The 16,055-nt window shown below is 42.6% G+C and overlaps 1 protein-coding gene across 6 annotated transcripts in view; it reads right to left on the bottom strand.

Annotated features, from left to right (window-relative positions):
* Nucleotides 1–275: 275 nt before the first annotated feature.
* Nucleotides 276–16,055, bottom strand: part of STK33 (serine/threonine kinase 33) — a 115,277-nt gene continuing 99,497 nt past the window's right edge. For 5 of the 6 annotated variants that reach the window (XM_075928001.2, XM_075927997.2, XM_075928000.2 and 2 more), the window contains 3 exons: nucleotides 4,466–4,711; nucleotides 2,262–2,345; nucleotides 276–1,090 (listed from right to left, as the gene is read on the bottom strand). In XM_075928001.2, coding sequence (XP_075784116.1) covers nucleotides 923–1,090; nucleotides 2,262–2,345; nucleotides 4,466–4,711 — 498 coding nt within the window. In that variant the 3' untranslated portion in view covers nucleotides 276–922. The remainder of the gene's footprint in view (nucleotides 1,091–2,261; nucleotides 2,346–4,465; nucleotides 4,712–16,055) is intronic. The other variant, XM_075927998.2, reaches the window with a different exon arrangement.

The following is a 16,055-nucleotide window of genomic DNA, read 5'->3' as shown; positions in this document are numbered from 1 at the left end:
ATATATAGTCCCCCAATATACAGTGAATGTCCTTAGCATAAGTGATTGAATAACTTGTAATAAAAAGTTAAGTGACAAAGCATCTGTGTAGTTAGCTCCCTCAGTGGAGCAATGTGAAAGTCCACAGGTAAGACTTACCTTCAGAGAAAGAGGCACTGAGTTTTGAACAATAGAATACATTTGCATTTTACACAAATACACCACAAGCCTTAGCTTAACAGCACACTTCACTGTCCTTTTGAACACAAAGATAAATTACTATGTAGGGACGAATATTCTAACATCTGCTTTTATTTAAGTATTTCATCAACATACCAGAAGTTTATCAGCAAGAACCACAGCAATTTCATCATACTTCAAAAATACATCTTCCATTTATCAAGTTTAAAATAAGTTTTATAAGCAATCTACGGTGACCTAACATAGCAGTAACAAATTTCCATGACCCAAGTACTTGTGCTATAATGTGTAAAGCAAGTTTATAAGCAATCTCCTAAAAAAATCTTATAGTGCAAAGGGCACTAGGAACCCCCATTACAGAATCTGATCTCTGTTTTCCCCATAAGTGTTTGTGACAAAACTAATGAATCTAAGTAAAACATAGCGAGTGGATTCATAGTAGTGAGCTACTCACATGCACAGTGCCTGCTAGCATAGAACAAATATTACATACAAATTTAGACTTTTGATAATCTGCAGTCTGATAACAATACTATCAGTGGATGTCCTTTTACTGGTTAGGAGTTCACACTGCTTTGGAATCTGCTTCAGTGTTAAAGGAAAGCCAGCACGCTCTGCTGAATACAGGGCTTTGGTGAACAAAAAGGTTAACAGTTTAGAATGGTCTTGTCCATTTTTATGCAATATCTTCATTTTGGCACAAGTTGCCTCAGTTCTATGTTGTTCAAAGTTGCTGGAAACCCTATGACTTCTTTTTGGTTCTGAGCGTGGTATTGGGTTTTTGTATGTTTTTATTTCCCAATCCCTGGTTTGGAGACGCACAGGATTTTTCTGTCTCCCCCTTCTTCTCTTGATTCTCCTGATTTCGTCTAGAATTTGACACTGGAGATACTGACCTACCTGTAAAGGGCTATAATTTAAAACAAAAAGAAGTTAAATATATATTAAACTATGAGGGATGAAAATAATATTAGACAACGTTGGACAAAAAGCAGAAGAATTATTGAGAGGTAGAATGCCAGTGTTATTTTACAGCAGTGTAAGTTATAAACAAGTAGTTTAAAAGACAGTAGAGAATATTATAAAGTGCAAGAGAAGCTGTTTTATGAAAAATGTAATTCTTAACATCCTCTGTAGTATATCTACATAGCTTTCATACCTCTAATCTAAAATCCCATGCTTTGGAATACTACATTCTTAATACCTGTTTAGGACTACTTATATCCAATGATAATTACTTGATATTAGTCTTTGCTAGCCATTCTTCTATACCAAGATTTATAACAATCAAATATAAGCATCACCATTATTGTTATTCAATTATCATAACAAGTCCCAATATCTTTTAAAGCTCTTATCTTTATCCTTTATAAATGTGTAATTAGGATTATTCTGTTTCTGTTCTGCATCATGATTAAAACTTGACCAATGCATGAGCATACCAATATTCTTTAGTTGACCATATCTTATTCTCTAATTTCCAGATTTCTCAATTTAACAGGATAGATTTGGATAGATTAAGCAGTCAACAGCCAACCCCTAAATACATCTCAAAGTGCAATTTACTACAGTAACAGCACTCTTTGGGCTGGAGCTTCAGCTGGTAGAAATCAGCCGGTGACTGCAATGGAATGATGCCAATTTACATCAGCTGAGGGAGCAGCCCTTAATGTTTTTTCTAAAAAAATCTCATCCTACAACAATCTTCACTCACTCACCCTGAATCCTTTTAAGTGAAAGAAACTTCAACATACATAACATAAGAATTTATCACAACATTTAAAAAACTGGGGGCTTGTTTAGCAACCTACAAGTGTCCTGATTTTCCAAGATGCTAGGTACACAAACTACCACTGATTTCAATTGGACATGCTGGGTCTTCAAGAACTTTTGTTCCATAACAGAAAGCAACTGTAAATCTTAATGTGAAACAGTATTTTAAAAGGTGAATAAGAACTCACCAGTCTCTAGTTTAACACTTTTTTCTCTTATTCTAAAAGTGTCTTAAAATGTCAGCACAGAAAACATAAAATTAAGTCAAACTGAAGATAATTGGAAAAGGTGTTTGAGAGAACCCTTACAGCACTGGATGGCTTGGAAGTGGCACTCCTCTTTTTAAGTGTCCCATTTGGTAAAGTACTTGTGTTATTTTTTTTCTTATTGACCTGTGAAAGAAGAATCAAAAAGCGGGAGTAATAAACCAAGCATACTAAGAAGGCTAGGAAAGGGCCTACAGTATGATTATACTGTAATAAAGGACCTGGTCTGGAGTCTGGGCTCTGAAACTGGTGCCACACACTTTTTAATAATAGTGTAGACATACTGGGTACCCTCAAACACTGCTCTTTTGATAGTCAGATGGCTAGATTCAATAGTAAACTGACAAAAGTTAGACCCATTTATAAGGATTCGGATTTTTATACTTGCACGTTTAACACCAGTAAGCTTTGTACACAGCTCAACTCTTCCATATGAGTTTTAAGTATACCTTTCCCCTACGGCAAAATCCAGCTCCTTCCTTCATTAAGGCCCCCAGAGGAAATGGTCTTGGGAACAGTTCCACTGTATAGACTAGAGGGAGTTAGCATTTGGGGAGTCCAGCTCTGCATAGCTTGTGTAGGTATCATTAGGCTGGGCTCCCCAAACGCTAACCCCCTGTAGTCCATAGAATATTCTGCCATAACACAGTCCCACTGCAGTGCCATATTCACAAGAGCAGACACCATATTATGTAACATTGAAGACTCCAGCTTGCTGCACAGGAACTTTCTGCATTTAAATCTAAGAGCTACAGAGGTCATAGCTAATACAGAACCACCAGCATTTGCATTATGGCTCTTGGTTTTTTCAGGTCAGGGATTCAGCTGCATGCTGTAAAAATTCAATATTTTAAGCAACAAGTCATCTGAGAAATCAAAGCAATGACTGTTATAAGCATTATAGCTTGGGCTTCAGCATGACACTAGCCGTTTATATAGTTGTTGCCTTGTTAAATATTGTTTGCCTTTTCCCCAGGGATGTAAGACTCCTATTTACAAAATTGTAGGGGAGCCTGGACTACCTTGCCTTGACAATAAATAGGGATGTCTGCCTTGAACACGGATTGCAGATCTCTAAAAAGCAAAACCCAAGCCTGTGTCAAGTCTGGTGCACATAAGCACACAGGCAAGGTTTGGGAGGCAGGAATGTTTTGAATAACAATGCTGATTAAGCCTGGTACGTGAGACCACATCAAGAACACACAACAAGCGCCCTTGTACTAGTACTTCTGTTTCTGATAAGCAAAAATTGCAGATGCAGCCATACAACTGTCAACTAGGCACATAGCAGCAACATCCTGAGTAGGATGTACCCCAAATAGGGGCATTGGGCAGTTTACGTATCCTACACAATATGTAATAAATTGGTAAATATTATTAGAATGACCAAGTCTCACTTTGCTATAAAATGAGCTTAGTAAGAACAATCGATGGGTGGGAATGGGCAGGGTTGACCAACAGGTCCTGCTCAATGTAACTAGAAGTAAATAGGCCCCTCATACTGGCGACCCAGTACATGGTGTTCCAATGCATGGGAAGAAAAGGAACCACGACCTTCTGCCTGGTACAGTAGGTAGCATACGGGTGAAGTGTAAATGAACTAGGCTTTATTATTGTATTATAGTAGATCTTCCTATTAATTGCTCTTGCATTGCTTTGAGCTGTATTAATTGCTTTAGAATTTATAGTATTTAAGGTTTAAATTGTATAAGTCATTGTTATTAAGGCCTGTAAAACTTAAACAACTGTATTAACTGCTTAAAGCTTGATATAAATAAGAAAGTGGTTAAGTATCCCTAGACTGTCCTTGTTTCCCTTGGATCTAAAATAAATTGAACCACATGACAAAAATGCAAAAGGAATTTGGAAAGAAAGAAAGGACTGTCCATCAGAGATTCCTCTTCACCTGCCCTAAATATCAGTTTCTTAATATCCTGTTCCTTTTCAGATAAGTTTTTGCTCACTTGCCAGGTTAAGGTAGTGAACAGGAACAAGAGAGTCTTAAAGGATTGGTACCCTGGGTCAATCTGTATTTGTTTCTCTTCAGAGGGCAATTGTACAATACATAGCTCATCATGTATCCTTGTATTTCTTCAGATTCTGTACCCTATGTATAAATCTTTCATTAGGTTTCAGCGATCCTCTATAGCACTAGGTCATGTTAACCATTCCTTACCTTAGCAATTGATTGCCCAAAAGTAATACTTAGCTCATACATAGTGCTTTCTTTGTTCAACAAAAAATACCTGTTTTGTTGGTGTACAGGGTTTGCTGTTCCCACTCTCCATTTCAGTTTCTGTACCAAGCTCTGAGTTTCCATTGTTGCTAACAAAACTTTCCTGCTCTTCACTCATATTATCCTGATGCAACGCAGTAGCTGTGTTATTCAGTTCTTCTTCCGCATTGCAAACTTCACCAATGTCCAGGTTGTTATTCCATTCCTTCATCAGCTCTAGGACATTAAATGGTCTCTGGACAATCTGTGTTTCACCCTACAGGATAGCAATTGGTTTTATTATTTTTCCTGCATATTGACTCTAGAACACTATATCAGAAAATTAACACCAAAGCAATTTGCCTAATTGCTGTAAGTCCTGTATATGAAAATACTAATTTTTTTCTATTTCTGACTTAGATCCTAAATACAGTAAATATCTTCTATTTGAACACTTCTATGGCAATGTTTTCTCAAGAAATGGACATGGTTTGAACACCCTCTCCTGCAACGTAAGCAACTATTTGGATCAGAATCAAACAGCAAATGTGCAATAGCCTTGTGGCTGCATCATACCTCCAAGTCTTCCTACAAAACACCATTGTGATTCTTAACAGGAATTCCACTGCCAGGGATTACCCTTCTCCACCAGTATTACTTTAAATCTGTGGGGGGGATGTGAATGGGGTCTCTGAGAATGCACCCATTCCTCCTGGCCTGAAACCCCCACAAAAGTAAGGGAACTGTTTTCAAGTCAGAGGAAAGGATGCTGTGAAGGCAGTGCTGCCTTTTAATAGAGCCATTAGGCTCTTGTTCCCTCTGCTCGAGGAGACTATGGGAACCTAAACAATTATTCTATTTACCTTGCTGGTTCAGTTTTGTAAAGCCTATGTCATTCATTTATACATTCCTGCTCTCTGTGTTGTGATTTTGAAAGTTTAGAGAGAAGTTGTGTGCAAAGCAGGTTTGCTTTGAAGAGCAAAATGTGTCTGTTGATTTTTTGAAAGGAATTCTAATAAATAATACTCAGTAAATATATCACTGTTATCGGAGAATCTCAAAGAGTTTTACATACATTAATAAGAAACGTTTTACTAGAATTAATTGGAAAAGCAGTTAGTCATTTTATTCTCTCCTCTGAACAGATAAGTAAACTGAGACATGTTATTTGTTCAAAGTCACACAGTGAATCAATGACAGAATAAGAAGCAGAATACATACATTTTTACTTCAAGTCCTCGATCTAATTGCTAGACACACCACGTCAGTTAAGAGTTCTGACTCAGACTTTGTCTTTTTATACTTGAGTGTTAGTGCCTGGAATGAATTTCTTTTGTGTGAAATACCGCACATGTTCTGAGTAAACCAGGAACGGATTCATTTACTAACATCTGCAATTAAATGTGGGCAAATTGGATGGCACAGACAGTAAACTACGTACCTCATTGCAAGCACAATCAGGCAGTTAAATATGTAAGTACATTGAATTGGACCCACAAAATCAGAAGCTGAGTTTAGGCCTTTTTAAAAAAATTAGGCCTTAAAGAGCTGCAGATAATTATACATCACACAAAGAGAAGTGGGAGTTTGTATTCTGACAATTTTTAAGAAAGTGGAATCATTTAAGTTAATTGTCTGTATTGGCTCATTTGAACACCTGTTGAGTTTAATTGGCTAGCATCTGGCGCTAATTGTGGGTAAAGAGAGTGGTGGATTACTAATTGGCTGTCTTTACATTGTTTCATTTTCTTTTGTCTTCCTTTTCAGCTTTTTCTGTTGGGGTTTTAAGAGTGTGTTTCAGTAAGATTCAGGATTCAAAATGAAGAGATGTACAGTTATCTGTGAATAATGTAAAATGCAGTACTTCCTCCAGGAAAACACCAAGTACATATCTAGAAGGGCACACAGTTTCAGCTTAGCGAGCATCAATAAACTGTTGATCTTAAGAGCCAACTTGCCACACTACAGAAAACTCAGGAAAATTAAAGGTTTGTCAGTGAGAATTTTCAAGGAAAGCAAAGTGGTCTGGAGTATGTACTTCAGAAACCAGAGTGGGAGATATCTGGGTTGTGGTAAAAAGAATGATCCAGGGCTAACAATTTTATTAAATCCTTTTCAGTTTAACTATTAATTATTTCTGTGAATCTGAGATTTTAAAAAGCCCAAAAGAATGAAAACTCAACAACAAGTAAAACATTGAAAAACACACTTTTGCACACTGTAAGGGCAAAAGAACTACAGGAAAAGACAATGGCAGAAGGGAACTGAATAGTTCAAAGTACAGGCTCTGAACCTCTTCAGGTGCTTTGTTCCCTCCATACTTACAAGACTTCAAGTTCTTAGGAGTTAACACAGGACAGCACTTTGAGTGAATATATAGGGAAAGTCATAATTGAGTCTTTATAAGGAAACAAACTGTGTATTGCCAGGTTAGAACAAGCACAGACAAAATCCTATCAACTGTTGAGAAAGGGCTTGTTTTGAGTCACATTATAGAAATAACAGTGGAGTCTTCACATCAAGTTGGAAATGTAGTAAGCTGACAACAAGATTTCTAAACTTGTCCAGAAATGCTACTGACACCATGAGGAAAGTTGACAGAGGCAAATAAGCTTAAATAGACTGATGAAATGTGGTGCACACGGAGTAATTTTAGGGTCAGTAACCTATAGAGCATTTTTTAAAATAAAGAATAAAATAACCATATAATCAGGTGATGGGCGGAAGCGGGGGGGGGGGGGGAAGGGGGCGGCAAGCCTGTTGCCTCACACATACCTAATATGATGAAGCCACTCGTTTTTATGATTTTCCATTCAAAATGAAGGGAGAGACAATGATTAGCTAAGAGAACTCAGAGTTCATCTGTCAATATATAGGAGATATGGCAATTAAAAGAGACAACCGCTTCTCACACACAACAAATGCAATATAAATATAAAATTACTAACATGGGATACTTGCAAGGATAGCAGTAAAATCAACTAGGATATATAGTTCATAAAAACAAAAGAGAAAGTAACTGGAAAAAATGTATAACTGCTTCTCTTCTTGAAATGTGTTAATAAAATATACTCTTTCGCTTCTAGTGGAAAAAATGTGGAAACCAAATTCTGAACTCAATTGTAGCATAAAAAATGTCTGTGAGAGACCAACTCCCATCTCTATCTTAAATGTGTTGACTTCATCACTCTTTTCAAATGCATACTCTTTAGAATCATAGAAATCACTGGGTTAAAATTATTATCAGATGGGTCATTTAGTCTCTATGTAAGCTGGAGAAATATCTCACCATCCCAGGAAAGAACTAGTGTCATGCCTGAGTCTATTGCAGTCCTCTGCCTCTGGGCACAATTTATTGTTAACACACAAAACTTGTACACTAAAACAAAGCAATTTCCCTGACCAACACAGGATGCAGTCCCCAGACACTTTTCCCTTGCCTCTCGCAGTCCTCAGAAAAAGGATGTACCTTTTCCTTGAACAGCTGGTTTAGACAAGTAGACAAGTAGTCTTTGTTCCTTTCCCGCCACATTTTCAGACCTGATGTCATTATCATTATTCCTGATTGAGATGGATCAAATCTAGTAGAATCACTAACAGCAATTCCACCTACTCCGTTGGCATTTTCTCCCATTAGCTAAGCTATTTTTATACTTAACAAAAAGTGAATATGTGAAAAATTATGTTCTATTTATGTAAATCATTACACTGCTCTATAGCCAAAATGCTTCTGAAATAAATGTAGTCAAACTTTACTAATTCTGGGTCACTGAGAATGAAAATGATGCTTAAAATTGTTGATTGGCTCTAGTTTTCAAGATATGCTATTGGGTCAGTATATACGACCCTTGACTTGCGAATGGCGGATGATAAGAGAGTTATAAAGGGAAGGGATCTCAATTTAAACCAGAAATGACTAAAATACATCTTTGACTGGATCTATGAATAAATCTATGACTGGGTTTGGACAGTACTTGCTTTTTAGGCAAAACAATGAATGATGCAATCTGAAGCTGGTATTGCATCATACATGATATGAATTGCATCATGTTATTCCTAGAAGTCATGGATGATGCAATCATAACGAAGCTTACATCACTCTGCTGAACAAATTGCCCTATATCAGCTCTAGAAATCATACAGTGTCGTGCTCTCTTATTTGTCAGTGTTTGATTTTGCAAAGGGACACATTTCTGTTTAGCCAAAGTGAACAGAGATGCCTCGTACTTGTGTGAACAGTGCAGATAACTTCTGCTATGTTTGTGGTGAAGTGACTTTTGCATCACAAAAGAGCAGTAAAACCACTATGGTTAAGAAAGCCGATCACCTTTCTTTTGGCTGCAAAATTGGAGATCAGGACAAGAGGTGGGCCCCACACATATGCTGCAATGCTTGTGCAATAAATCTTCGCCAGTGGTTGAACAGGAAAAGGAAATCTATGCCTTTTGCAGTGCATTGGATTTGGAGAGAGCCAACAGATCATACCAGCAATTGTTACTTCTGCATGGTGCCTCCAGTTGGGAAAGGTGTGTCGAAGAAGAAAAAGTGGACTGTGCATTATCCAAACATTCCATCAGCAATACGCCCAGTACCCCACAGAGAAGGACTGCCGGTTCCTGATACACCAGAATCATTCTCACTTGAGTCATACGAGGAAGAGGAACAGGATGAAACTTCTGGTCCTGAACCATCAATGTCACTGGACCCACATTTTCTCCCATCCTCCTCCTCTGAACCACGCCTCATAACACAAAGTGTTATGCACTGAGTGGCAAGGAAAAGACGGCATGGAAAGCCTTCCAGTTAGTGGCCATACATTTTCTCGGAAACAACAAGGCAGACAGACAACTACAGGTTGTTGGTGGAAAACCTCCTCAAGGCATACAAAAGCCTCGGTTGAAACATGTCACTAAAGATACATTTTTTGCACTCTCATCTAGATTTTTTCCATCGAACTGCGGAGCAGTGAGCGACGAGCATGGCGAGCAATTTCACCAGGACATTGCAACAATGGAGAAACGCTATCAGGGCAAATGGAGCCCATCAATGCTTGCAGACTATTGCTGGACAGTGACAAGAGATGCTCCATTTAATGAATACAAGAGACAAGCCAAGAAGCGCCAAGTAGATATTGAATAGGACTAAACTATGTACATAATAGTTTTTTGCCTTTTGTTTCATAATAAATTTTATTTATATAACCCTTTTGCTGATTTTTAAAGTGTTACATAAACAGGACAGGTGAAATATTATCATGTAAAGCAACCATAAACACATGAAAAGACCTATGTTTACAATTTATGATTAAAACTCTACTATCTACACAATATGCCTAGACGCAAAATGTAAAATCTTAAATATCTTGGAAACAGTAGCCAATCGGTTGTTTTAATTGTCATATTTGAATTCAACACTTCAAAATACATAATAAATAGCACATTTTATCTCTGAAGCAGATGACTTCTAAAAAATTGTAGATCAGTGTTATTGGTCTCTGATCATCTGTCTAGCATCCATTTGATAAATAGAGTGAAGGGTTTTTTTAAATCTGTCATTTTGTAACCACTTTCTGAACTGCTGTTAATTTGATATGGGTATCTGTTTTCATAATCTTAACCTCTATTAGGGCTTTAATATCTGCTCCAACTGCAAATATTGTTCATTCTTTCTTGGCCACAGAAGCCTTTGTGCTTTTTTATCTGTCTTCAAAGGGGGTTATACATTTTCCATCTTTCCAACCTTAGTTATTTACCATCCCCCACTGGGGACTTTCCCAGTTGATCTATATCATTTCTCTATCATTTCCATGTTTCATCTCACTACCACTCCTATGAATTAGAATACAGTTCATGGAAGAAGAAGTTACTCACCTTCGTGTAGTAACGATGGTTCTTCGAGGTGTGTCCCCGTGGGTGCTCCACGTCTGGTGTCGGGCTCGCCCCAGTGCCGCGAATCGGAGGCTTCCCAAAGCTGTGTTTGGCTGGACCGCGCATGCGCGAGCACTTGAGGCTGTTCGCGCCTTTCCTCTCCGAGCATGGTCCAGCCCCCGCCTCAGTTCCTCTCACCGCCTCATCTGAAATGAGAGAAACAAACGAGATTCCGTAGCGGGGAGGAGGGTGGGTCGTGGAGCACCCACAGAGACACACCTCGAAGAACCATCGTTACTGCACGAAGGTGAGTAACTTCTTCTTCTTCTTCAGGTAGTCCCCATGGGTGCTCCACGTCTGGTGACTCCGGAGCAGTGGTCCGAGCTAAGGTTGCGTTACGGGATCCGTGTTACGGCAGCGTTGGAGCACCGCCGAGGCTACAGCGGAGTCTGAGGTGGAGTGTTGCAGAATTGAGTAATGTTTCATGAAAGTGACGTTTGACGACCAAGTAGCTGCCCGGCAGATGTCGCGCATAGGGACTCCTTTCAGGAAGGCCGTCGAGGTAGCCATTGCATGGGTGGAGTGTGCTCTAGGTTGTGATGGGAGGGATTTGTTACACAGATTATAACAGGTGGTAATGCAAGCGACAATCAACATCGAGATGCACTGCGCAGAGAGTGGACGACCTCTAAATTGATCCGCAACAGATCTAAAAAGGCGGTCTGTCTTTCGAATATCACGAGTTCTATCAATATAAAATGCGAGGGCTCGGCGAGCATCCAGCGTATGCAAAAGAGCCTCTTGAGGAGAAGCGTGAGGTTTAGGACAGAAAGAAGGCAAGACAACGGGTTAGTTAATGTGGATTTGGGAGAAAGGTCGGGTGCAACCTCAGAATCACTGAGTCCTTATGAAAGATCGTATATGGGGGAGATGCTGTAAGAGCCAATATCTCACTCATCCTGCGTGCGGACGATATAGCAATAAGAAAAACAACCATGGTCATAAGTAGTTGAAGAGATGTAGTTGCAAGCGGCTCAAATGGTGGCCGTGTCAACGCATCTAGCACGAGGTCGAGGTTCCACGCAGGAGGTGAAGGTCTACGTGGAGGGTTGAGATTGAGGAGGCCCTTGAGAAACCTCTTCGTAATGGGGTGGGCGAAAACCGACCGGCCATCGATCGGGCGGTGGAACGCCGTAATCACTGCTAGATGAACTTTAAGTGATGGTATGGAGATACCTGATGTATGAAGGTGCAAAACATAGTCCAGAACAGCCTGCAATGGTGAGACAGAGGGATACAACCCTTTAGTGTCACACCAGTGCGTAATGCGAGACCACTTTGCGAGGTATGTTTCTCTCATGGAATCTCTTCTGCTATTGAGCAGAACACGTCTCACTTGATCTGAACAAAGGGTCTCCGACGTGTTGAACCAACCAACACCCATGCAGTCAGATGGAGGGTGAGCAATTTCGGATGGCGAAGGGATCCGCTCTGCTGCGTTAAGAGGTCCGGGAGACGAGGGAGCCGGTAAGGCGCTTGAATCGAGAGCTGTAGGAGCGTGGAGTACCAGGCTTGCCGAGGCCAGGCCGGTGCTATCAGCAAGATTCGGGCTTTGTCGAGGACAACTTTCTGCAGTACTCTTGGAATTAGAGCCACAGGGGGAAACGCATACATTAGTACCGTGCACCAATGTAAGAGGAATGCATCCCCCAGGGAGTGGAGGCCAATCCCTGCTCTGGAACAATAGACCTTGCATTTCGCATTGGCAGAAGTGATGAAGAGGTCTATGGTGAGTCGACCCCAGCGGTGGAAGATAGATAGGAGCACGTCCGTGCAGATCTCCCATTCGAGGTCGTGTGGGAAGTATCTGCTCAGCGAGTCCGCGATGGAATTGTTCACCCCTGGCAGATACGAAGCTATGATAGTAATGTTGTTGCGGTTGCACCAGGACCACAGGTGAACCGCCACTGCACAGAGGGAGCGGGATCTGGCACCACCCTGCCTGTTGACATAGTACATTGCAGCGATGTTGTCCGTAAGGATCCTGATAACTGCGCCCTGTATGTGAGGTTTGAAATGTCTGCAGGCATGAAAGATTGCTCTGAGCTCCAATAAGTTGATGTGGTGCATCATTTCTGTATTGGACCATCGACCCTGGATAGTATACATGTCCATGTGCGCACCCCAGCCGGGGAGTGAGGCATCTCTTGTTATCTGCTTCGAAGGCTGAGGTTGGTGAAAGGGAATGCCCGTCAACATGTTGTTGGGCTCGGTCCACCATCGGAGGGAATTCCAAACATAGATAGGCAACGCCACCCGCTTTTGGATGCTGTGTTTGGTGGGTTTGTACACCAAGGTCAGCCACTGCTGGAGGCATCAGAAATGTAATCGTGCGTGGCGGACCACCATCGTGGTGGCTGCCATATGACCCAACAGCTGAAGGTGAGTACGTACGGGAAGTGTTGGGGAGAGCGATACTGTGTGAACTAGATCGCATATGATTTGGAAATGGTCTGCAGGTAAGTAGACCCGAGCTGACTGTGAGTCGAGGCGAGCTCTTATAAACGTGAGAGTCTGGGCCGGCCCTAGATGTGATTTCTCCATGTTTATAATCAAACCAAGGGAGCTGAAGAGACTCCTCGTTACTGTGAGCATGTGGCGAGCTTCCGAGTGAGTGTGGCCTTTGAGCAAGCAGTCGTCTAGGTAGGGGAAAATGGAGACCCCCTACCTTGCGAAGATGTGCAGCAACTACTGCAAGGGTCTTGGAGAAAGCTCTGGGAGCTGAGATGAGGCCAAAGGGCAGCACTTTGTATTGGTAGTGTTCCTGCCCCACTACAAAACGGAGGAAGCGCCTGTGTGCTATGTGAATGGCGATGTGAAAATACGCATCCTGTAAATCGAGGACCCCAAACCAATCTTCCTTGCTCAATGATGGTATAATTTTGCTTAACGTGACCATTTTGAAACGCTGCTTCTTGATGTATCGGTTTAAACGCCTCAGATCAAGAATAGGTCTCCACCCCCCAGATTTTTTGGGGACGAGGAAATATCGGGAGTAAAACCCTCTGTTCCTGAATCTTGAAGGAACTAGTTCTATGGCTCCTATAGCAAGAAGATGACGTACCTCTTGCTGGAGCTGAATCTTGTGTGATGGATCCCTGAAGAGGGACGGGGAGGGTGGAATAGTGGGAGGTAAGGAGATGAAAGGTATTGTGAAACCTGACTTTATTACTTCCAAAACGCAGCGGTCCGAGGTGATGTCGCACCACTGGTGATAAAATGGCTTGAGGTGGTGGTGAAAGAGAAGGGTGGTGGTGGGTTTTTCTACTGTGAGCACTGAAGATGTGTTTGTGTCCTCGACACGAGTCAAATTTGCTGTTTGGCATTAGCCCGGGCTGGCACACAATTGGACTGCTGGTGCTTGCGCTGCGGACGCTGTCGGAATCGAGACTGCTCGGGACCACGCTGCTGATGTTTCTGGAATGGATAGTCATATCTCCTTTGAAATGGATAGTAACACCTACGCTTAAAGGGGCGGGGGTATACATCCCCAGAGTCCGCAGAATGGTGCGTGAGTCCTTACCCGAATGCAGGACGTCATCAGTTGAAGTAGCAAATAATCTCTTACGATCAAATGGGAAATCTTCGACTTTGTTCTGGAGCTCCTTTCGTGCTCCTGCTGCCATTAACCAAGAGGCTCTGCGCATGGCAATACCTATTGCCATGGCTCGAGCTGCCGTATCTGCAACATCGAGGGCGATTTGGAGCGATGGTCTACATGCAGAATATCCCTCCTGGACAATCGCCTTCAGCAGAGGTCTCTTAGTATCTGGAAGGTGCTGCATTAGGTCAGGTAACTTGGCATAATTGTCAAAATTGTGATTCGAGAGAAGGGCAGCATAATTTGCGATCCTAAGCATTAGGGTCGATGATGAATAAATCTTGCGTCCAAAGAAGTCAAGCTTTCTTGTGTCCTTATACGGGAGTGCAGTTTTGAAGTGAGAAGCCTTGCTCTTATAGTGGACTGCATCTACTATTAAGGAGTTGGGTTGAGGATGATTGAGGAGAAAAATCCATGTCTTTAGATGGGACAAAATATCTCTTATCTGCTCTTTTGCTAGTAGGGGAGATCGTTGTGGGAGTCTGCCAGATCTCGTGTGCCACATCCAAAATTGCCTTATGAACTGGGAGTGCGATCTTGCGTCGTTGCTGGGGATGAAGGTTTTTCAGTAGCTTATGCTGCTTCACCTGTGCTTCAGACAGCTGAACCTCCTGGCTTTGTGCCACCCGCTTAAAAAGGTCCTGGAATTCCTTAAGGTCATCGGGTGGTGAGGTATCACCTGGGGTCACAGCATCATTTGGTGCATGAGATGAAGAGTACACATTGGCAGGCATGTCTGTTTCTGCATCCGAAATCTGTCCCTCCTCAGGGTCCGAATGGTTCTGCTGTGGATCTGGACTTCTTGGAGGGGGTGGAGCATGAGATGGTGATCGCGGCCTCGACCGATCATGATGAGAAGACGGACTAACCGAGCGACAGGAGCACGGAGACCTCCGATGGGAGTGGGAGTGGCTGTGACGAGTTGAGACATAATAATAGGGTCCGTCATAATGTCTATAGTGACGGTCCAAATACCGTGGGGATGAGTGTCGTGAAGAGGTGACACTAGCATGCCTGACATAATATGCATGGCGTGGTGAATGCACAGGCGAGCGAGAACATCGCGAAGGAGAGCGCGAACGAGAATCCCTTAGGTAGGGAACAGGTTCTCTGCGATGGTGATAATAGGGTGACAAACTCCTGTGGGCTCCAGTGTTTTGATCCCTGGTGGAGTGAGGTGCAGGGGAACAGCGCTGCAGATATGGTCCGGGTGAAGGTGTAGGAGAAGGCAGAGGAGAAGATGCATGCCTGCAGGATTTTGAGGTTGCCTTCCTCGGTGCCGGGGGAAGCAGCTCTGAACATACAGAGGATGGTGCTGAAGGGACAGCGACCTGCGGAGCAAGGGGAGCTGTTAATTCAGGCTGGAGTTCTGCCGGTGCCCAGGCTGAGGACAGCTCCTGAGATGGAAGGGGGGGAGCTGCAGCTGAGCGTGGAGAACTGCCGGTGCCAGCAGGGCAGAGTCCTTTAAATGGCGCTCCGGTGCCGTGGCCGGTCGGGAGCGCGGTGCGGTGCCGGTCGGCTTCTTTGAGCCCGAGACCGGTGCAGAGCCGATAGAGGAGCCGGAGGTGCCCGGCTTGTCTCCTGTGCTTATCCGCTTCTGCGGAGCAACAGACAGGGACCTGGCTGGTGAAGGTTTCTCCCTCACAGGAGGGGTACCCTCAGGGGAGGGAGCCCGTCTCCTCCCTGCATCAGCAGTGGGGTTAGTGGTGCCAACATTCTGAGGCACGAGTGCCTTGTCAAAAAGTATCATTTTTAGGCATCTCTCACGGTCCTTGCGGGCTCTCGAGGTTAGGCTGGCACAGTGAGTGCACTGCTGTGGCAGGTGTGCCTCTCCAAGGCATAGCCTCATGGCAGAGGGAGCACTTTTTAAATCCCGGAGAACCTGGCATTTTGCCGCTTGAGTGCTCTTGCCCGCACACCACTCAGTTCGTGGTATATGTTTGTAGATATATTTATTTTCTGAATTGCCTTACTTCTCTTATCCTGTTCTCTTATTCTTTGTGTTTTTTTGTTTGTTTGTTTGTTTTTTTGTTTTTTTTGGGGGGGAGAGAGAAAAGCGGCTAAGCGCCAACTGAACAACAGCAATGGCAGGG

This window comes from Pelodiscus sinensis, chromosome 5, assembly GCF_052426305.1.
Source record: "Pelodiscus sinensis isolate ZL-2025 chromosome 5, ASM5242630v1, whole genome shotgun sequence".
Classification (NCBI taxonomy): domain Eukaryota; kingdom Metazoa; phylum Chordata; order Testudines; family Trionychidae; genus Pelodiscus; species Pelodiscus sinensis.
The sequence above is the reverse complement of the archived record's forward strand: the minus strand, read 5'-3'. Positions and strand labels throughout refer to the sequence as shown.